The sequence below is a fragment of the Ambystoma mexicanum genome, chromosome 3p, assembly GCF_040938575.1.
Source record: "Ambystoma mexicanum isolate Mex_15411 chromosome 3p, UKY_AmexF1_1, whole genome shotgun sequence".
NCBI classification, from domain to species: Eukaryota; Metazoa; Chordata; class Amphibia; order Caudata; family Ambystomatidae; genus Ambystoma; species Ambystoma mexicanum.
In genome coordinates, this window is record NC_090925.1 from 1,114,741,789 (window position 1) to 1,114,765,146 (window position 23,358).

At 45.9% G+C, this 23,358-nt stretch overlaps 1 protein-coding gene across 5 annotated transcripts in view; it reads right to left on the reverse strand.

The window, feature by feature from the left end:
* The window catches only part of LOC138581277 (E3 ubiquitin-protein ligase RNF14-like), a 385,887-nt gene that overhangs the window by 310,324 nt on the left and 52,205 nt on the right, over positions 1-23,358 (reverse strand). For 4 of the 5 annotated variants that reach the window (XR_011304491.1, XR_011304490.1, XM_069652479.1 and 1 more), the window contains one exon: positions 11,124-11,285. The exons of the other annotated variant lie outside the window; for it this stretch is intronic. Coding sequence is in view for 2 of the 4 variants with exons in the window: in XM_069652479.1 (XP_069508580.1) it covers positions 11,124-11,285 (162 nt within the window). In the remaining 2 variants the exon portion in view is untranslated. The remainder of the gene's footprint in view (positions 1-11,123; positions 11,286-23,358) is intronic. 5 annotated transcript variants of the gene reach the window in all.

Here is a 23,358-nt window from a genome sequence, read left to right on the forward strand (position 1 = left end):
CCTCCCCACTTTCCATGGCAGCCATCTTGGAAAATGATTTTCCTTCGTACAATGGGATGCCGTGCGTGTGGTTCGTTGTACGAAGGGAAATCATTTTTCTTTTTTAGCACCCCGGCTTACCGCTTTGGCAATCCGGAGTGCTAATAGCCTTAATTCCCAGTTCCTTAAGCTGCAAAGGGTGATAACGGGCCAGAGACCTCGTTATGCACCCTCGCTTCGCTCAGGCCTATCACTTGAGCCCAGGGAACTGGGATTAACCCCATATTAAAATGCAATGTGATTGACCTCCAGTTCAAATGATATTTTAAGTGACTGTTCTATTAATCCCATGAAGAAACTCTCTGTTTTGTTAGTTATGTTCCCCTTTCTCTTCATGAGTGATAGGGACTCCCTACTGTTTTCATGAACAAGGAAAGAGTCGACAGCTCAAAGCTGCAACCTAAATGAATACTTGCACCCACAGAAAAGCTCAAAGTCTCTTTCGAGGGATAAGTTTGGCGGAGGTGGAATGGGCTCTACATTGGCACCTCAACTTTCTTTTGAGAGTGTGTTTTATAGTAAGCATTCTATTCTGTTGCACTGAGCAAAAGAGACGTGAAGTCTGTAGGAGGCCTGGGGAGGAAGAAACACTAAAACATTGGCTGATGGTCTTTTGCCATCTCAACTATTGTGTCCTCAGTCTGGCTATAAAGATGTTGTTTAGGTGGAATGGCACTGCTGTTAGTTTGATGGGATTCATTTGGCTTCCCGGGAAACACCAAATGAGTAAAAATTAATTTGATCATTTAGATTTTGTCTACAGGGACGTCAATTCACCAAAAACCAGGAGTAGCGGTTGTGACATCACAGACCTGATGACTTCACAGGAAGTGATGACACTTGACCTTTGACCCAGGCAGCATCAGTTCCTCTTTAACTCTGGTGACATTATCGTAAGTGGCTTGCAGGCATAAAAAATAAAGTACATACTTAAATATTTTAAACTACCAAATACATACTGAAGCAGACAAGAATATTTTAGATATCAACCACATTTTAACAGGAGTATTGCCTTCATATGCCCTGGAACGGCTCATGATATGATAGGGTTAGACCCAAAAGTACAACATAGGCTGAGGCAATATTGGTTCCACCATCAGGTTTGCTAGTTGAAGGTTTGAATATATCTTTAAGCAGTAATTAGGACAGCAATAAGGATTGAGCAATTTTGAGGAGTGCTGTGACCCGATTCTTGCTGAAATGGACTCAGGCAAACTTACATTGATGGAAAGCTTGGTGAAGATGTACAACAGAATGAAATCTGTAAAATGGTGGACGCTAACAGAGGATGTCATTGTATAAACTACAAAGGGAGCTATCCACACACCTGAGGAAATATAAGGAGATGCAGTCCACCGTGAAAAGGATGGGCAGAAAAAGTAGGCCGTGTTCATGACCACATTAAGAAACATCCACAGCCTCAAATACGAATCACCATCTTCGGAAGAGAATAATATCTGATAGTCGCAATAATACCTAATCTACTGACCCAATCAGTTCTGGGAACTGCTCGCCCCAATTTGATCGGTGGGTCAAGCGAGTGGCACACCTTAATATGAAAGCCGGTGAAGGTGCACCTCGCTATCTGAAAGAACCATCTGACCCATGGGTAGAGAAGAACACCTCAGGAAAGGAGTCCAACCCAAGAGTTAGTCTGTGGTTTTTGGACTTGCACCCCTATTGCTTCTCAGTGGAACACAGAAAGGGTAAAGAAAAGAAAGACGTAAATTTCCTTTCGATGTTCCCTTGTGAAGCAATTCCATCCAAACCGCATAGGGGAAGTGTCTGTGTGAACCCTGACAGTGTTCTCTCACCTACTCCCCCGGGATCTTCCATTCTGGTGGCAAGGGAAGGGCTGTTGCATTTGGATGCCGACCCTGGGGGTGGACAAACGAGGGAGGATCACCTGAGTGGAGGGTCACAGAGGATTTGGCAGAGAATACCCGAGAGCGAGACATGGTATTCCCCCTCTACCCATTTCCCATCTGAGACCCCTGCCTCAGCTTTGATGGGATATTTGCAATCCCATTCCACCTTCCCCTCCGCATTTCTGACAAATACTGGGAAGAATAAGAGGCAATCGAAAGTAGTGAGGATTACCTGCATGAAACACATTGAGAAACAAAAGGAAGATTGCCACCTACTACCAATAGGTTGGCCTCATTAATAGGGTCAGGCAGGGTCAGGCATTTCACACTGACTACTCACACCTGACTCCACTTGACTCTTATGCAAAGTTTAAAAGGTGTGGTTTTACACAATCAAGAGGGCGAGCTATGAATCCTGATGGAAGCCGAGAAGCCAAGGAGTAGGGCGCTGAAGGGAGAGGAGGAGCCTGAAGGATCCGGAGAAGAGTAGCATGCCTTAACGCCGGTGCCTGAGAGGGGCTGTAGCATGGCTGCCGAGCCGTGTCACCAGGGAACCGGATTGAGCCAGCCCGTGTCCTGCTGGCGGCGTGTAGAGGAGTGCTCGTTCCCTTGGGACGTGTGCAGGTCTCAAGGGAGACTGAGGGGCAGGTGGTGAGACCCTGACCTCGATTCCATATGCCCTGAGAGGACAGCTCACCAGCTACCTGGTGTGAGGAGCTCATGGTAAGACAGACACAAGTGATGACAGTTCAAGGGTGTTTATTGAACAATGAAAGTGGTATGCAGGTTGGGAAAAAGCCTAATATAAACCTAAATCTAAAATGGGGACGGGTGTCGACCATCAAATGAAAAATAAGGCAGTCCTAGTGGCGTTGTGTCAAAATAGAAAGGGCCTATCCTGAGAAACCTATTGCCAAAACCTCACAACTAATACACAAGGGTGTGTGTGATAGTTCTCAAGAAAAGAAAGAAGTGTTCTCCAATAATATATCAGGAGGCGATAGCCTAGGTCTTCCTTCCCCACGTTTCAAGCACAGGGTGTGATGGGAGCTCTGGCCTTTCCAGCACGTGACGACAGTTCCAAAGACAGTTCTTAGAATACCTCTCAGGTTATCTAGTACAAGATGACAGTTCAGCTTTCGACCCTCGAGTTTTCCGCAATTGGAGCCGTTGATGCCCAAGTCTCGTTTCACTTGAAAGTCTCTTGCCTTTGAGAAACCGACATGTTCAAACAACAAAAAGAAAAAGTTCCTTTAACAAATGAGAGTTTGTTCCCAATATCCATGCCCGCGTCCCCATCTTCTGGGCTGAACCTTGTCAATTGTAATACAAAGTTCTGATAGGGCGACAATCTCCCCCTTGAGTCCCCCTTGGCTGACCCTTCCTTATTAATATTTCTCTGCTACAGTTCAAATAGTGTGAGGGCTTCACTCCTGGGTCCCCATCTTCTGGGCTGACCCTTTCTTAATAAACTTTGGGTGATAGCTTAACTCCTTGGATCTCCCTCGTTCGGGCTCGGACCTTTCTCGACTGTCAGTACTTGGATGATGGCTTCACCCCTGGATCTCCCTCGGTCTGGATCGGACCTCTCTCGACTGCCAGTGTTTGAGTTTAGCTTCACACTGGATTTCCCTCGTCCGGGCTCGGACCCCTCTCTGTTCTTTGCCTCCCTCTACTGGGTTCACAATGGCTTTCTATTCTTCGTAGCAGGATTCACTTCCCTTACTTTCTTAATGTTGGTTCACACAGTTCACTAGACACCCCTCTTCTAGGTTCCCCTTTGTCATAAATCTGTTCCTTCGTCCCTTTTCTCGGGCATCAGTCCTTCGGACACACTTTTGCCTTCTCAAAACATTTTATTAGTTTCAAATGTTCACAGGATTCACACCCCTTTCTTTCATTCACTATGTGGGATTTACTTCCATTACTTTTAGCCAACTTGCGGATCAAAGTCTTTCGAATGTACGGGACTTTTACTCTACCCTCTCGTATGACCACTTTGCTTCCTTTGGCAGCCTTTTGTTTGGCCTTTTGGCTTCCGTAGTTCATTTCTAGAGGGGAGCCCACAGAGTCTCTCAAGGTAGAACCCATGTAGTGCTGGTTTCCCTCTGCAGCTGCTCTCCCCCTCACACTCTTTACAGTTTAATTATAGTTCATCAGCCTTGTTTCATAAGTTGCCACTTGGCGATTCCTACTCAACACAGCCCGGTGTGTATCGATTCTCCCCTCGACTCACCGGCTGTGATGAACCGCTTGGCTTTAGCTTCTCTGGAGTCAAGGCCGGGACCACAGGCACGGGACTCTACTCTGCTCCACCTTATCAGCATAGACTGACCTTGTGTACCATTGACGTCTGCAGCAGGACACTTGTGCTATTGTTCGCGGTCTTAGATTCCTCTCCATGAAGGGTCTGCAGGCCTGGGAAGAGAACGGTAAGGTCACTTCTTTCCTCGCCACCCTCTCGCTTTCCGCTGTCTTTCTATTTCTCTTGAACTGCAGCGTAGTAGCCGTCTCAACGTGCTGTCTGCCATGTTCGCCTTTTTCGTACTGTGCTCTCTGGCTCCACCTTTTATCCCTGTGGAGAAGGGTTGTCAAGTGTGTGAAATTCGGATCAATTGCCTGACTTCTCTTGTGCCTGGTATTAGAAAATGTCAGGTAAACACGGCTCTAGGGTTAGTCCGTTGTCCGTTGTGTTGTGCAAAAGTGTTCACAGTGGAAAAGGGGTGCGGGGGGCAGTGGTTTGCAATGTCCTACGTGTGAGGATGGGGGAAAGGGTGTTAAAGGAAGGGGGATACCGCGTCTCACCTGTCGGTGTCCCACTCCCCGAAGACCCCCCATCCAGGAACTGGATCCAATAGCAATGGCCGTGTCCTGGCCACCTGGATGACAGATCCTCGGGGTTTAGACAGGGAGATACCTTCATGTGTCTCACACCAGTGAGTTTCAAAGGGGAAAGTGATCGAAACTCAGGAGCATGCGTCTAGCTGGAGTGGAAAGGGAGAAAAGACAGAATTTGCAAGCGGCATGTTCTCGGTAAGCAAGAAAGATAATGGAAAATAAAAGGAAATCAAGGGGCGCTGAGAGAGCGGAAAAGAAGAAAAAGGCTTGAAGATAAATGAGAAGGGTGCGAGTGACCCGAAAGTGAAGGAAAGGTGCAAGTGAGCACCGGAAAGCGAAATTAAGTAAATAAGAAAAGGTGCGAGTGACCCGAAAGTGAAGTGAAGGTGCAAGTGAGCACCAGTGAACGAAACAAGTATGCAAGAGGCAAGGAAAGGAAAAGGACAGGTGGAACAGTGGACGAGAGCAAAGAAATTAATTTTCAAGAGGCACAGTGAAGAGAAAGTGAATCCAAAGGAAAGCTGCCAGGGGGACGGCAAACCAAGAGAAAACAAGACAAAGAAGGTACAAGTGGGCACAACAAAGTGGAAGATAACACAGGGGTGCAGGGAGCACCTGGAAGAGGAAAGGACAGGACCAAGAAGGTCCAAGTATGCACAGCCAAGTGGAAGATAGCCAAGGGGTGCCGGAAGCACCTGGAAGAGGAAAGGATATAAGAGAAGCAAGTACAGAAAATAAAGAGAAGGCTCAAAGATCAGAGTGGTTGCGCTTAGGATGAGCCAAGAACCTAGCGTTTTCGAAAGTCTCTGATATTACCCCATGAGAAGGGTGTATGTGAAAGGAACTGTAAACAAGAGAAAGGCACACTTTGACAAGTTGAACTTTTTCTTTAAAACTGAAGAGGCCTAAGCTTGGGGAAGGGAACCCTGAAAGGCCTAAGAGAAACTATGTTGTTAAACTGCACTTGTGTTTGAAAATGAAAGGTCCTGAGCTTGGGGAAGGGAACCCTAAGAGGCCTAACACAGGTGAACCTTTATTTGGTAAAACAAGGAGGCATACACTTGGGAGAGGGAACCCTGAGAAGTCTAGAAGAAACTGTGTTATATTTTTGTTTGATTTGAAACTTGGAAGGAGTGAAGCTTGGGGAAGGAAATTGCCAGGAACTAAAGACATTGGGAAATGATGAACAATGCGTAAGAAATTTGCAGAGAAGAGCTGATGAACAACTTCTTTTTGATTGTGCTAAACATTGATGACACTAACTAAGCCACACCTGGTGAGTAGACCACCCGAAACCAGCCTTGGTATATATTTCTTTTTGAATCACTATTTTTCATTTAAAGATACGTCCTACCACATTTGATCAGAGAGTGAGGGCAGGCATAGGTTTAGACACAGACAGATTTTGGTTTTGGTTTGGCTTGAGGCATCAACGACCCTTAGAAACATCAGTTGAGGGAACAATCCCTTTAGAGTTAGGGCCAGTTAGATATTACACCAACTCCAGCATAGTAGTAAATAAAGTTTTAGGAACTAAAACACTTGAGTTGTGTCTCTCTTGATAACATGTCTGCCTCACAATAATGACCATTGCTTTAGTTTCTTTTTTGATTGTGTTACACAAAGGGTTTCACGATTAATCCACCATAATGAAGTAGGGAAGGGAGTATTTTGTGGGATAGGTGGTAAATGTAATCTTGGGTGTTAAAAAGGGAGGCCCTAATAGGTATATAGTATATGGTATTATATTGCATTGTATTGAACGAATGAATGTCTGTAATGTTTGTTTTAGAATGTTGTGTCAGAAGTAATTTATTATTGGCATTTGTAATGAACTAAGAGTTGTGAAGTATAATGTTTTTGATAAACTACAAACACACACAAATAAAATAGGCTGATGCACTGGAATAGGTACTTCAGCATTGTATGGCCAGCTACTTCCAGATAATGCTAATTTTAACTGCGTGTCGTGTACTGTCATCATATGAAAAGTAGATTCCCCACATTGCCAGTTGCTGGGATAATACAGTATCCAAAAATCCAATATATGCAAGCGACTTTCAGTGCACAGGAGCATTAATGCTCTAATTAATGATAATGATTTGTTATTGATGTAGCCCTTTACATAAAATTATCATCCCAACCAAAGTTGGTACTCATGTATCAACCTCAGAAGAATAAAAGGCCGAGCTGCCAATGCCAGGATTTGAACCTACGACCTGCAGATCACACACAGATCGCTGCAGCGCACTCTCAACACGCTTGAGCCATTTTACCTTTTTGCTATTAAAAATGCAATGCCACCATAAGAAAGCATATCAAAACTGGATGCACAATGTAGGCCAGACATGTAATAACACTTATCCTGTGCGCTGTCCCTCTTCCTCGTCCTAGTGCTTATGTAGGAGGCAAGGTGCTTCATGGGCAAGTACTGGGACGAGGAGAAGAGTAGGCCTAGGAGTAATGAAGATTATGGTAAGTAATGTAGGAATTGAACACAAGCACACTATTCACATACTCATTTACACTGCACCCATCTACCATTCACTCACACACCCAGCCACCCATACATCATGCACTCACTGACACATTACATAATATACATACATACACACTCTTTCATGCATGCACGCATACACATTTACACCCAAAACAACACGTTTTTACCCCTTTCAAAGTCCATTGCTGCTCCTCTCTGACTGCAGGCTGGCATCTCTGTCTCCCAAGGCCTGTCAAGCGCAGAGCAGGGAGCAGAGGGTTCCATGTCCTGTGTGTGTGTGGGTGGGGGGTCTTTTAGAAGTCATTCTGCCTTAAAAAAAAATATTTTCATTATGGACAGACTTCACAAAGAAATGAACGCAAAGAGGGCTCTCGTCTGACAGCCCTCTTTACTTGCCGTTTCTCTCTGCCTTTGCAACCCCGAGGGATGGCAGAGGCATAGCCAGGGGTAGCACAGGAGTTGACAGCAGTAGCAATTGCTATCCCTGGCGACCCCCAATCGACTTCCCTTTGTGTGTACCGAGAGCAGTCCTTTTCTTGGCTTCAGAATATTGGGTGGGTTTGGCGGTATTCCATATAGAAGGCTTACTTGAATAATGCCTGCTTTTTCAGCTGTTTCTCAGATACCTGGTAGCTAGGCTGGCAACGGGAGTGGGCAATGTTACAGTGCTGCTCGCCCACAGTCTTTACAGGTCTTACATATGTTTTCATGTTAACATATGTTAATAGTTAGAGGTGTACCAACTCCACTTTATGGTCCTGGCTGATTGGAATGGTGTGCAAAACTGAAGGTTGATGGCTGGAAGATTATGCATGCATCTTAACCACTGGCAATTTCTCTGGGTGACCCTCCAGACCATTGTTTTTCAGCCTGCCATGGCATCACATAATTGGGAAGACATATGCAAATCAGGCTTGGTCCTACGCCAAAGGGATCGTCCAGCTCAAAGTGCCAAGTCTTCAGTGTTGGTTTTAACCGAGTGCCACTTTCTCTGGGAAGATGCAGCCTTTTCCTCAACAGGCCTGCATGACACAATGAACTCTGAAGTTAATTCTATGCTTTCCTGGGAGCCAGGAGAGGGTCTGCAGGTAAGGTTTTGTGTGGTCTTGCTTCTTGCAGTTGATTAACAGTTTGACGGTTCTGTTCGGTCGGTACTGTATGTAGTGACAGCCTCTTGATCATGGATCATGTTTCAGTAATGCAGTCGTGAAAACAATCATACCCTTTCGTCTATTAAATATTATACCAGCACCTCACCATCTTTTATATATATATATATCTTTTGTGTTTGACATGGCACCAACTTGCCGCTATTCTGCCAGTTCTGAGAAGCTTTAGAACACTGCAATCATAAAACATACGATAAGCAGGCAATTTATTGCTGCTAGTTCAATTACAGAGTGCTTTTTCCTGGAGTAGGGTCAAAGTGCTGCAGATTGGTCGCGCTGTTGTATCTTATTTGAAGGTAGTTGATTGTGTAATGAATGCATATTTATCCAGGGACATTTTCAGATGCTTTTCTCAAGAGGTGGTAGTTTGGTTCCTAAATTGAGGTCTAGCCCAGAGTATACGCCCTTCCTATATGGTCCAGATATACTTTGTTTTTTTAAGAGAATCCTGTGATATAATGTTGATCTCACATTTCCGGTAGTGGTGCACTGAGGGCCCAATCTGGGCCCTTTCACAGGAATGCCTTCTATGCAATGGGACAAACCTGACCTTGGCTCTACTGGGAACACATGGAGACACTGTAGGAAGGTTTTAATGTGTCAACGATGTCACCTTTAAAGCTTTTCCTTTCAGCCTGAATCTGAACTCTGCAATTTGCACATTTGTTTGTTAAGAGTCTTACAGAAGATTATAGTAGTCTAGCGTGGCCACTATACGTGTTTCCTCAGTTCAGTTCCGTCTTATGATTCATCTGAACATAGGGGGAATCTTCTGGAACATGATGACATGTAAATTCAGGCGTATGTAGTACTGCACTGTGAAAAAAGTGGTTAGGTGCAAACTCTAGATCCTGGTAAAATGATTACTCTAAGTGTGTACTTTCACAATGGGTGTGGGTAGAAAGCATGGTGAACTGGCCAGGATAATGGCAGGACATTTTTAGGTTTGTTCTCCATTAATTGTGTCTCTGTCTTTGTTCCGCTCAGCTACAAGAGGCTCTCCAGCTGCTAACATGTGTGATCCAGGAATTCTTGGATGTCGTGTGAATACCAGGTGATGGTCACAGGCATGATTTATTTAGAATTGTGCATATCACTGTCCCTTAGCAGAAGCGTTAACGGCTGTTGTTACTCACCACACTGCAAGATGGTCGGAATGTTGGAGTCTGACCTTGTAGACAGGAGTGGCAGTTTGAGTCATGGAGCAATCAGCCTCTAATACTCCAGCTACCCTGATTTCTAGGAATCAGGCTTCCTCAAGAAGAGGGACTCTTCTTAACGATGTATCACTCTGCTGTTTGAATATTAATACAGACAGAAGTATCAATCGTATAAAAGAGCGGGGAACACACGCACCGCCAACCCAACGCTGTAAAGGAACCACAAAAAGGATTAGAAACAGTAAAATACGTTTTCTAGATGGCAGTACTAACTAAAGCAACAATGAGTACCTGAGATATGGTCAGGTGGTGTTGAATAAAGAAAAAACGGGTCCTGCACCTACATAAGAAAAGTACCCCAAAATGAGAGAATGCAAGATAGATCAGAATATTACCACTATACAATATAGTATTGAAGGACTGACCTGGGATGGTAATGATATTAAAGCGGAATTCCCAGATGGATAGAACACAATGACAGGACAGAATAACAAACAGGAAATTAGTAAGGGGAAAACACACCCGAACGGCACAAGGGACGGGCTAGGTACGGGTTGGTGCATGTACTGGAAAGCGTCCTGGAAATGCACTTTGACAGGCAATCCACACGAATACAAATAGCCTTGGGAATGAAGTCTAAGAACAAAGAATCAGGACAGAATGTCACAATTGGAGTTACAGGTCGGTGGAAAGTCAATATGGCATAGAGGCAGACTAACATAGTTGGATATGGAAGCAGTGGTTGAGTCCAAATAACAAAGAGGACACTGATTCAAGGTGCAAGGATGTTACTCACGCTTCAAGAATGCCCCCGTGGTCTCCGTAGCCAAAAACCGCAAGGGACGGTGCAACGGGTCAGGAAGGCTTCGGAGGAAGTTCCGAAACGAAAACCAGGAAGTCAGCAACAACAATCCGAAAGAGTTCCGGGTTCACTATTTGCGAGTCGACCAAGATCAAAAGGGTAATCCGTAGGCAGTCCGGGGAGAGAAAACAGAGTTTGGGTAACCGGGAAGGGAAGCAGGAAGCCCGCGGAGAGTGATCCGAGGGAAAATAGCACGGAGGCTAGACACGAAAGATTACGTGACTCATGCTACTATTAGCAGCAACGAACCCCCGGCAGGGACTGGATTTACACAGCCGAGGGGCGGGGCCTCTGCCTACGCATCGTACGCAAGGAACATGTCAGCTGACACGGCCGTCTTTGTTGTCCATACAAGCTCCATGGTAACCGGTATCTAAGCCACAAGGAAGTCTTTCCCCGTACTGCGTTAGCACGTAGTGAGGCAAAGGGGAATCCGTGCTGCCGGCGCGTAACAGCTGTATTACCTTGTTGGCTTTACAATTGCAGGAAGGAACCCAACGCAACCATCTCTGGCATCTGAAACTGTTGCCCAGTTTTGTAGTTGGTTTGGGACAACCTTGTGGCAGAAGATGTTGTACATGTTGTTGTACATCACAAAAAGCAAAACCATAGTGCATCCCATTATAGCATTATCATGAACATAGACAAGATAACTAGAACACTGTTCTAAAAGGAAAATGTACTCACCACCAACAAATATTCTGAAGTTCTGGGGCAATTCCAGGCAGGCTCTTAGCTGTCCGACTTGAGCGTCTGCCACTCTTCCGAACTCATGTTCAGCATAAATATTAGCCAGGGCCAGCAGCTCATCCTCTTGGGCTTCTCTGTCTGCTGCAGACATGCAAGTCTCTGCGGATGGGTAGAGACATTCACGTCATTAAACCATTCAACTCCTTGGGTGGCTATATTTTCTTTCTACTTCTAAGGAACTTCTTTCAAATCACATTCTCTGCAAATTATGAATTCTGTCTGTGCTTTAAATGGGATAAGAATGTGAGTGAGGGGGATGCTAACCCATCGTGAAACAGTATTTGGGGGTGGGTCCTAAGAAGTGTCTGCTGGAGTCTCAGAACACTGAGGGATCTATGAAAGACGTGGAGCAAATGTAATTAAGAAGTAGCCTAATAGATCCATTTGAGTTTCTTGTAACTCAAATGAAAGGAAGTCATATCTATTTTAAAAGGAGCGATAAATATAATTATTGTGCTGCCAAATAAATCAACTATAAATGAAGATATTGAAATATAACACTGTGCGCCTTGAGGCCTGAGGGCTATATAGCGCGTTAATAAGAATTAAAATAAATAAATAAATTGAAATAAAATCAAAAATTTCAAAGTACGATCCAGTCCATAGGTATTTCTGAAGTAAATATATTACTCTTATGTATTAATTCTATTAAGCCATTGTAAAGACAAGTCTTCAATATTGTATGTTGCAAAAATCCAATGCATTCTATATATCATACATTCCCTTCCCTTCAGTGTTGCAAAACAAATATCATTCCAAATGTCTGTAACTGATGAGGTGATTCTAAACATGGCTGATGGTGATAACTACTGGAGAAGATTGGTATTGTCACTCATCTTTTCCTTTAGTGTAAGATGTTGGAGAATAGTGAAGTTCGCTCAGGGATTCCCTGACTAAGGGGTGATTTTTACAGACTCTGGCGGCGCCCTTGCGAGCTATGGCACATTTAAAGCTTGCATTCTGTCCTTTAAAAAAATATGTTGTGCTCATTTTCTAAATTCAAGCTGTGTATTAAATGTCCATTAAAAACGTGTGTTAAGATTTTACGCACAGAGCAAGAATGGTCAACATGTCGTAAGCCATGAACAAACCACACAGAAGTTAAGCATGTTAACCTTGCCAATGAGAGGCGGTTAATCTGAAAAATATTAAATGTGTGATTTTGCCTTCTTGAAATTCACAGAATTTTGCACATGTAAAATTGGCACGCAAATTACGACCATGTGTTTAATGATGCACCCTTACACGTGTCTTAACATCAACATTTAATCATGCAAATAGCACCCGCACAGATCAGGTGCAAACTGTTGCGGAAAGTTACACAGGGGCCCAAATCAGCTAAACAAGACATGCCAGGCACTGTTACGAGCAGCACATGGAACTAGCTACCAATCAACCGGTGGGAGACAGCACATTAAGTAGAAATGTATCACACTCTTACTTTTCCAGGACCATAGAAGACGCATTACATTTGTTGTTCTACCTAAGGCCACCACATTGCCTTACCCACTGTGCCTGTAACTCTAATTCATAAAAAGACACAATCGTATAAAAGTAACAGAACAGGCTGATGGGTATACTGAAGTGCCAGGCCAGGATGATAGTCTGCCTTGGAAGTGTTGCAGAGAAGAGGTGGTAGGCTGGTAGTTGGTGGTGCTGTTGTCCCAACCGTGTTCAAGTCAGGATTCTCTGGTGCTGCCCTGGACTGTACACACGTAGCTCTTGTACCAGCCTTTGCAGTTGGTGAGCAGCTGCAAGTGGATCTAGATCACATGGCCTAAGCTCCACCCACCTGTCCATCACTGCTAAAATGTTGGTGCCTTCCTGTTTTGCTGCCCCTTTTTCCCTACTTAAGCAGCCTCCAGTCTCTTTTGCTTTGCAGTTGGTGAGTAGGTGCAAGTGGATCTAGGTCATGTGGGCTGTGCCCCACCCACCTTCTTAGCCCTGCCTCTTCCTTTCTGCTCTTAACTTTTAGATCAAAGGCGTCTCTCGCGCAGGCAGCTGAGGTGAGGGGCAGACAGAGCTAAAGGGGCAATCCTTGTTTGGAGCTGTTCGGACCGGGGGACCCAGGGCCCAAACCCCTGCTCAGACACCAGGTAAGCACATGCCGACATGTACTTTAGTTGTTACGCCACACCTCGCTGCACAGATCACGTGACCCATTTCTGAAGGCGCAAGCCTTGCCTTCTGTCCTTAATGATTGTTCGCAGGGTGTAAATAGTTTATTGTTGGTGGTCTGGGTTTGGGTGATGCTGTGGCATGCGCGGGTCTCAGGATGAAAGCATTGCGAGGCTTTATTTCTCATGTTGGGATCATTGGGGGCAGGAGGATTTGCTATCTGTCTAACGGGATGGTACTGCCAAGAGGCGCACTGCTCCCTTCTCATGACCTTGCAGGGCGCATTCTTTCCTGGGTGCGAGGGCCTATAATTCTTTGGAACAATGGAGGGGTTCATGGGCTGTGTGGGACCTGGCTGGGGTGGGGGTGTTGTTCGCGCTCATACAAGGGACCTGATATTCAAGCATCTAATAGTATTCAATGTGCTAGGGCCAACATTCTAGGATGGCTGCCATTTGTCTAAGATGGTGTTCGCATTTGCGTGTCTTCTATAGTACCTAATACATGCATTACAGTGATAGTTCACCCCCTTTGTGTGCACCCTCCCTCTCCCCTAGTCCCCAAATGTGTCTTCTAACGTTTGTGCCTTATTCGATATTGCTTGGGAGGGCTGGGAAGGCCCTGTCTTGTCTCCTCCTCAACATTGCCTTCTTTCGTTACTTCTACAGTAACAAATTCCCAAATGGGTTCCCCCAAGGACCCGTGAGTTTGTCTATACTCTTCAGCATTCCTTCTTGATCTCTTGTCTTCTAGTCTTTTAGCTTCTTCACATAGCAGTGAATCTTTAATTGGGACCCATGATCTGCACACATCTCGCAAACTTTCCCCGGCCTGGGCATATTGTCGTGCACAACTTCGATGATGTGTGACAGTGAGCCATTCTCAGGATCTTTGGGAGGCACGAATATGCAGCAAGAATCGCCAATTCTAGGACATACCAATTCTGCATAGTCATTAGTCATAGAGCACAGAGTTCCACCTTTATGACGGTGAACCCTTGTTCAGTGCCATTGGCTAGCTGTATGAGTTCCCAGCGGACAATCTACAGCCATTTTGCATTGGTCGCTGCTTGCACCCCGGGCAGCATCAATGAGCTGAAAAAAGTTTCTGCTTTGTTGAGGAGCCGGTATTCGCCTGGTATTTCACTGAGCAAAGTTGCTGAGTCTTGGGACAAATAGTTCGATCTCTTCTTCCTCTTCAGATGTTCTCGCTTTTCTTTCTCTGGGACGGTGCAAAACTGTGGTGGTGGCAAGGTGTTTCTTCTTCAGGCATTGGCCAGGGGATAGGGGAAAAAGTTTCTGCTAGCCCCCTTTGGAGATGTGTTTCTGGGATTACAAGTAGGGCTGAGTGTAGTGTGGACAGTGAACAATAGGCCATCCATGATGATGGGAGGCGCAATTAGGCTTTTTTGTCACATACCCAGTAGTAATCCATCACTGACACTGTGCCTTTCTTGAGATCAGGAATTAGCAGAGTTTTACTGCAGTGCTCATTCGATCCGACAGGAACTGTTCCAGCACTGTAAAAGCAAAGTTCATAGGTTTCTTCTCTGTGCACTTTCACTGGTTTCTTCATTGCCTCAATCCATGTTAGTTTTGTGATGTGTTCAGTCTAGAATTGTGCACACGCAGTTTCCACTCTTGTCAAAACCCCTTCTTCGTATCCCAAGAGGCCCTCTGCCATACAGCTTACTGTTGCTTCTTGCCATTTGTTATTTGAGTATCTCTGTCCTTCTATTACCAGATAAGGTTTCTTTAGGTGCTTTTCGGGATGTTGTTGCATTTCAGGCGATCTGCACCCACCACAAGTCTTACATTGTGTGCCTGAAAAGTGCCTCTGAGCCTACACAGCGCAATATGCACTAGGCATTGTGCCTCTATGATTGGTACTTCCTGTGGCACTATGCCCCAGACGCATTCAGTATCAATGAGCACACATACCAGTTCCTATTCACTCTATTTCTTCCTACCACACTGATATCAGTGTACCAACTGTTAGACAGTACAGGGTGACATACATCTTCTATAGCATCTAAACCAAGTCCACTATGTGCATCATATTTTTGCCTTCGTGCTTGTCTCTTTGTACGTATGGGTACCCCTCTATATTCGTTTACAATCATGGTTGCATTATGTAAATCAGCAGGGTTGGTACATTTGGTAAACAGTAGGGACCTAGCAATATATTCTAATATTCCAGCTGGAGGACATGGCGTTATACTTTGGACGTACTACATTAGCTTGTGGGTTGGGCTCTGGGAACAATACATATTACCTTACCTCTGTGGAGTGTTTTGTTTTGTTTGATTCTACATGTGAGCCACTATTTACAGTAAGGTTATAAGCTCTTCCTGCACTCCCCCCTTTTATATTACCCTCTAATATAAAAAATACTCACTAAATAAGTTTCTAAGCTGATCATGAAAATGGCAAATACAATAGCTACTAAATGCATAGCACACATATTTGAATACAAAAACCTAGATCTAACATCATAGAGTGATGTGAAGACACTGGTGCCATTTGTTCATATATTGAGTTATTCGAAGGCGCTGGTTCCATGCTGTCGATGAATCTGAAAAGTAAAATTAAGAGAGGGAGAGAGAGAGAGAGGGAGACAGGGCGAGAGAGAGAGAGAGATAAAGGCAAGCGTAAGAGAGTACCTGGCAATCTAATTTAAGAGTTGTAGCAGCTTTTGCATATGTACACGTTTGGAGAGGAGGTAGATGCCCACTACCAAATATTAAAGTGCCGATGCAGCGCCTGGAGGGGCCTTCTGGACGTCGGACAAGTAGACCCAGTATCGGAGGCCCTTCTCTTTGACGGCAAGAGGAGTGGAATAGACCACTTTGAAGGGGCCATTGAACCTGTGGCTGTTCCACCTACAGTCAAAGGATCGGACATACACCAGTTCACCAGGCAGCAGTAGATGAGGTAGCAGGGAATCTGCTGTGGAGTCAGTTGTGGAACCTGTACTTCTCCTGGTCGTGACGGTGCCATCTGTCAGGAAATATATTTAATGGCACCTGTTAAGTTTGTCAAATAGTCTTTAAACTCATCTCCTAGAAACAATGCTGCCCTGTGCGTGTCTGACGCTCTTTGGATGGGAGATACTGTGGTGTGCATGCAACGGTCAGTTACCACCTCATGGGGCGATAGGTGGTGGTCCTTGCTGGCCTGTGTGAGAAACCTGAAGGTGTCTCACTCACTAGTCCCAGGGGATCTGTCATCCAGGTGGCCAGGACACGGCCACCGCTATTGGACCCAGTTCCTGGGGGTGGACCAGTGCGGGAGGATCACTTGGATGAGGGGTCTCCAGGGAGTGGAGGTGAGACACTGACAGTTGAGGCGGGGTATCTCCTTAGAAACTCTACCCGCCACCCCCTTTTCCAAAACTAACACTTTCTCACAGCATGAACAACAACAGAGTAAAACCCAAGCAGTTTGCATGACATGTCCCAACACAAAGGCCATGCAAGGTCAGGCAATTACGGACAACTACACACACCCGAATACCCTTTCCCTTCCCCATAAGGATAAAAGGCGGCGCACAAGAGCACACTCCGAGCCAGGCCAAACGCACGAGGAAGCAGCCATTCCAGAACGGCAGTTCAAATGGAAGATAAAGGCGGCGAGACCTGAAAGGACGTCAAGGAGGGAGTTGGCCTTGCCCTTTTCAACCCAGATCTGCGAAGCCTCAGATGAAAGGAACATAAGACCAGGAATCGCAGCTGGCAAATGGTCTCATGGATGTCAGCGGTACGTGGCACCCTCACGCACTGATAGCCAGGGCGGGGAGATGTGGTTGCCATCGTGGTACCGTCCTTGACTCCAGTGGCAAAGGAACTGCCAATGGGTTCAGCACAGCTGGGGAGTAGAGAGAACCGGATAGTCGATTGGACTGTGTTAGGCCCAAGGTTGCAGTGGCAACATTAAGAAGATAAATAGAAAAGAGGTATTTTGTGAACAAACTTGGTACCAGAGACAGAGTCCAGGCGCCACGTGGGCGCTCAGTCAAAGGTCTCTGGCTGGTAGTCCTCTCCTGAACAAAGAGACTGTGTTGAACATTGTGAGTAAAGAAACTAAAAGGCCCAAGAAACCATAGGGAAGGCCGGCATAAGGTGCTAAGGCGGTCATACAAAAGTCAAGCCAAATCCCTTGTACAATCTAAGGTCCTTTGTACTTTGCATAGGTTTTGATATTGTGAAACAGGCCTTTGCGCCCAGCTGAGGGGAACGCTGTGCGAACTGTGGTGGTATGAAATCCGCGCTTGTCGTAGGCTAACAGAGTGACCCAACCAGACGAGATCGCCCTTCGGAAGTCTCTCTGTAAGATTGGCAAGTGTTCAACAAAGGTAGTAGGCGCCCCTCTCTCGGAAGAACAAGGCATGATAACCTGTTCAGTGGTTGTTAACCACATTGAGAGTTCGCAGCCATCTGCTTTTGCTCACTGTACCTTTCACAGATGGGAAATATCCATTTGCATATCAGTCTTTGTCCCGCCCACATGGGCAGTCCAGCACCAAAATGCTATGGCAATTCCTCTCTGAACAAGAGTACAAACAGCAACCCCATACAAGTGTTTCAGTTAAGATCGGCAAGTGCTTTGAAAGGTCTGAGCTCAGATGAGGAAGACCTCACAAAACCAAAGGGGTTGTTTAAAAAGACGTTAAGACTTTTCAATATTACAAATAAGGGGGATTGCGAATGACAGGCATTAGTAAGTCTGACTGAGGGACGTCAAGAATAAAGTTGTGAAGAAGCTAAGTGCCACTGTAATGACAAGTATGAACCCGACTGAGGGATGTCCACAGTGGGTGGTTGGTCTGAGTCCGACTGAGGAAGACTGATGACTGAGAAAAGGATCAGAGCCCGGCTGAGGGGGATCCCAGGGTGAAGGGTAATAACCCGACCTAAAGGTTGACAGAAGGAACATTTGTTTTGTTGTTTTGGCGTAGCAGGCCCTCTGAAGCAAGAGTCTTTGCATGCAAAGAGACTTGGGCACAGAAGGCCCTGGTACAGAGAAAAGGAACTGTAAGCTTGTGACACAGAAGCCCAGGAGTGTGTTGTGCATGAGAGTCCTGCCTTGCCCGTGCTAGAAACATGTGGAAGGAAGACCCCAGCCATAACATCCTGACTTATCATTTTGTGAACACTTATTTTCTTGTGAACACTATCCCACACTCTTTTGTAGAATAGCGTTAAGGATTGGAAATATTTTTTCTTTAGTATACGCCCTTTTTATTTGACTAGACTCCACTAGGACTGTATTATTATTATTTGATGGTCGTAGCTTGCTCCCATCTTAGATTGAGGTTTCGATTATGCATTTATCTCACCCATTTTATAGTTTTATAAGCACCCTTGAACTGTGATCACTTGTGTCTGTCTTACTTTGATGCCATGCCTTTCTTACAGCTGTGTGTGCAAACTGAACAGAGCCAAGGGAAGGCAGTGCACCCAGTTTTTCTTTAACGTGGTGCAAAGCTTAGACAATTTGCTCTTTAGCAGTCAGTTGATTCTCTCCACAATCTTGTTGGCCTGTGGGTGATAAATTGTACATATCCGGTGTTTAATGCCAAGTAGTGCAGTAATCTCTTAAACAATGAATTGAAAAAGTGTGTGCCATTATCTGACCTTAACACATTGCAAACGCCCGATCGGGGGAACACTTTGCGGACCAGAAATTTGGTCATGCACTTGCCATCCGGATGTGCACAAGGACGCGCCTACACTCAACGTGAGAAGGAGCAGACAACAATGCTGCATCTTTCCCCCATGTCCGAGAAGTCAATCTGCAACTCACCAAATGGCCTAGTGGGGTGGGTTAGAATCCCTTTTAACGTACGCAGGGTCATGCCTGTGCTGAAACTTTGACATGTTGTGCACCTAATGACCATATTTGTTAGGTGTTCCTGGAGTTTTGGAACAAACTAATCCTCCTGTATGTCTCCGGCAATGTGATGTTAGGAGCTGTGAGAGGGTTGATGGAGCTGATCGAATGCTATCACTAGTAGGTTGTGTGGCATTACTATCTTTCCTGTACGGTCCTGCCTCCACAATAGATCTGTAGGGGATTGTGTGCAACCTCTATTTATCCACAATTGCTTCTCCTTGTCTGGGGCGCTTCCCTGAACTTCAATAATTTGTGCAATGGGTAGGGCATTGTAGCTGTTGGGGGGGGTGGTCAGTTGCAGATGTCGTGAGTACATACTAAGTTACATTAGGAACTGGGAGATTTGCTGCAAGTTTGGCTGAAGTATCTGCAGCAGCGTTTCTGAGTGACACTTTATCAGTGTTGTTAGTGTGAGCGCTGCATTTGATGACCGGCGCAACAGAAGGTTGGGTTAGTGCAAAGATCAGTTTGACTAACAGCGCAGTGCGCTGGACCTTGGACCCGTCAGCCTTCCTAAAGCCCCTCCACTTCCAGTGCGACAGACCTCCATGCACAGTGGTAGTGACGTATGCTGAATCTGAGTAAATTGTCACATGACACCCCTGCGATGCTTGTAATGCTTCAATCAGTGCAATGAGTTCTGCTGCCTGGGCGGAGTAATGCATTGGTAGCCTTTTTAGAATCAATGTTTCATGTTCACTGTCTGATAAGCATACCACCGCTGCCCCAGTATGTCTGAGGCCTGTGTCCTGGTCAATTGTTGCTGAACCTTCAACAAAGAGGACCTCCCCCCCTTCTAGTGGCCTGTCCTTTGCCTTGGGGATGTCATCTTCCTCCGCCTCGTACGTCACACAGTTGTGTCGTGCTATATCCGCATCAGTGCGTGTTTCTGTATTGAAGGTTGCAGGGTTCACTGTTTTACACCGCACAATGGGAATGTTTTCTGCTGGAGAGAATGATTTTGTATGCTGATGCTCTTTGGGTGGTCAGAGTTGATTACGATCTTTCTATTATTGCAAAGACAGCATGTTCGACAGGGAGGATGACGGAACAGCCCATCACAATTGTTGAACTTTGTTCTATGGCAAAGGCCGTTGCCGCAAGAGCCTGCTCACACGTGAACTGGCCTTGCATCACTGAGTCTAACATGCCACTATAATAGGCCAATGGCTTGTTGCCCTTTGTGCTCTTTTGTGTCAGAAATGCAGCCATGAATTGACCATTGGAGTGGGTGAACAGGATAAATTCATGTGTGTAATCCGGTATTGCTAAAACTGGGGCTGTTGATATTACTTCCTTGAGATCAGTAAAGCCTTGTACCATCTCTTCACACCATCTTACTGTATGTCTTTTGTGGTTCCTTGAGGCCCTGTAAGAGTGGCTTTGTGAATGCTCCATAATCAAGTATCTATGCCCTGCAATAGTTACACATCCCTAAGAATGTTTGAATGTCCTTCACTGTTGTGGGCCGTGAGGTGGCAAGCACAGATACTGCTCTGTCTGGTATTTTCCCATTTGCTGATATGAACTGCCCTAGGTATAAGACCTCCTGGCGGCAGTACTGCAATTTCGCTCTGTCCACCTTTTATCCTTTGTGTACTAGAAGCTGCAGGGGTATGATGGCATCCTGTCTGCACTGTTGCTCACAGCTGCTGCATACAAGCAAGTCGTCAACATATTGGATAATCATACGGGGTACTTGAATGTTGCCTAAATCTGCATTTAATACCCAGTTAAAGATACTGGTGCTCTCATAGAGACCCAGGTGCAATCATCTGTGTTCGTATCTCATTCCCCCATGGGTAAAGGCAGTGAGGTACTGGGAGTCTGAGGTACTGGGAGTCTGGGTGTAGGGGTATGGAGAAGAATGCATTTTTCAAGTCAACCACTGTGAAGTGGGTTACCTCCTTGGGGATGTTACATAAAATTGTGGCAGGGTTGGGAACCACAGGAAATTCTTGCTGTACAATATAATTGAGGGGTGTATGTCCTGGATCATCGTCCAACGCCCCCCTGTTGCCGTTTTCACAGGGTATATAGCTGTGTTACATGGGAGGTGGATGGCACAATTATCCCTTGTGCTAATAGGGCACTGATGGTGTCTTTTATTCCTTCTTCTGCCTCCCTGGAAAGTGGGTACTGTTTTACGCGTGGCAGCACTGCTTCTGGCTTTAGTGTAATGCGCACTGGGGTCACTCCCTGCAGGAGGCCTACGTCATGGGGTTAGCTCTCCACAGTCTTTGGGGCACCTGCTCTAACTCTGCGTCAAGAAATGGGGGTGGATCTGTGAGGGCCATTATGGGACACCGGGCCTTTCTGTATTGCACCAGTATCTCACAAGGTATACATATTTCTAACACAATTTCTCCATACTTTGGTTTGTCCTCAAATAATTCTGTGTCTGTAACCTCCTTCAGGGGTGTCGTAGGGTCAATGCAAAGTACTGTCCACCACTCAGACCCATGTTGGTCATTCCTTAGCACCACTATCCTCTTTGATGAAACCACCAATCCCTGTAAATCTAGGGACAGTATTGCACCTGGTGCCAATTCAGGACCTTGCCAACAACCTTTGCCAATTTGAGGCAACGCCTCCACAAGCACAGTTATTCTATACACAAACATGTCAGGATCTATGGGAATTCCCCAAACCACTACCTCTCCTCGCATTGCTTGTACTATCAACATTTCTCGTATGGCACACATTCGTGGTGTGGCGCAAACTATGCTGTTGTCAGTGTATGAAATTGTCATGTTAAGCTTGCTGAGCACGTCCCTACCCAACAGGTTAACTGGCGAACCTTCAGAATGCAGTAGGGGGGCCTGCACCACCGTCCCCTGTATTTTGATGTCAACCTCTTCAGTGTATGGAACCGTGGAGACGGCCCCAGAGAAGCCCTGCATGTCAAGAGTTTTACCAGAGAGTGGGAAATCCCCCCCACTGATGCATGATTTTGTGGCACCTGAGATAACCATAAAAATTAAGTGTTTCCTATCTCTGCGCCCACCAAGGGTTCCTTATCTGGGTGAACAGCCAAAGATAGGACTGGGCATTCAAGTGCTCTCTGTGGGCTGTCCTAGTCTGGATAGGTATTGGAACCCGGTAGGGGTGTTGCTAGGTCTGGAAAAGACCTGGGGCTACGCTAATGTTGGAACTGTCGGGACTGGGGGCTAGCTAGCCTTTTGGTTGTAGCTCCTGAGATTCTATCCGGGGCTACAACCAAAAGACCAGGGGCTATAGCCCCGTTAGCCCCTCCTAGCAACACCTATGGAACCCAGGAACATGAACGAGTTTGTACCCATCACGCTCACCCCTCTGTATGGTACTATGGTGCCATTCGGAACTTTGTTGAGTGTGTGCATATTACTGTTACCCTGCTGGGACATAAACTGTTGTGTGTACTGTTGATGCTGGGGCTGTATTTGCTGTGCTTGCGTCGGGCGGCAGTTGCCTGGTGTATCTCATAGAGGATGGAGGTCATGCTTGGTGTTGACATCTGTGCCGGGCTCTGGGGTGTTATACATGTTATATCCACCCCCTTGCCTGCTTCTGCACTCCCTCACAAAGTGTGTCCACTTCTTGCAATTCCAACACTGGGATGGACCCATGCCCGCTCCTCGGCCCAATTCCTGCAAAGCCCCCTCGACCTCCTCTGAACCTACCCCTTCCACGCTGCTGACTTCCTTATTGCCACTCTTGAGTAGAGTACTGCTGCCCTACTCCCCACTGCCCTTGTCTGGCCACATCGCTGCCATTCGGGCCTCCAAGGAGCCTTGCGTGCCCCCTGTTACCTCTGTCTGTGCCAACGCGGATACCGCCCCTTCTACAGCTACCTTAGCCAGCTTCTTCTGCACTAGTGTCACCTCATTTGCTTGCAACTGCTGGGCCACTTCCCTTTCGCGCTCTTTTATTCGCTTGCAGTGGTGCATAATTATCATCTGAATTTCTGCCCACCCCCTTGCCTCAATGCCTATAATTTTATCCAGAGCCTTCTGCACTTCCTTTGGTAAGCCCTGTTTAATGACAAAATAGAAAAGAGGGATTGATTGGTCCCAATGGTCTCCCATAACCGCTCTCCACATCTCCTGAATCTTAATAATGTACTGTGCAGGATCTTCGTCATCAACCATAGTGTTTTGCATTATGGACTGTAGGTCGGG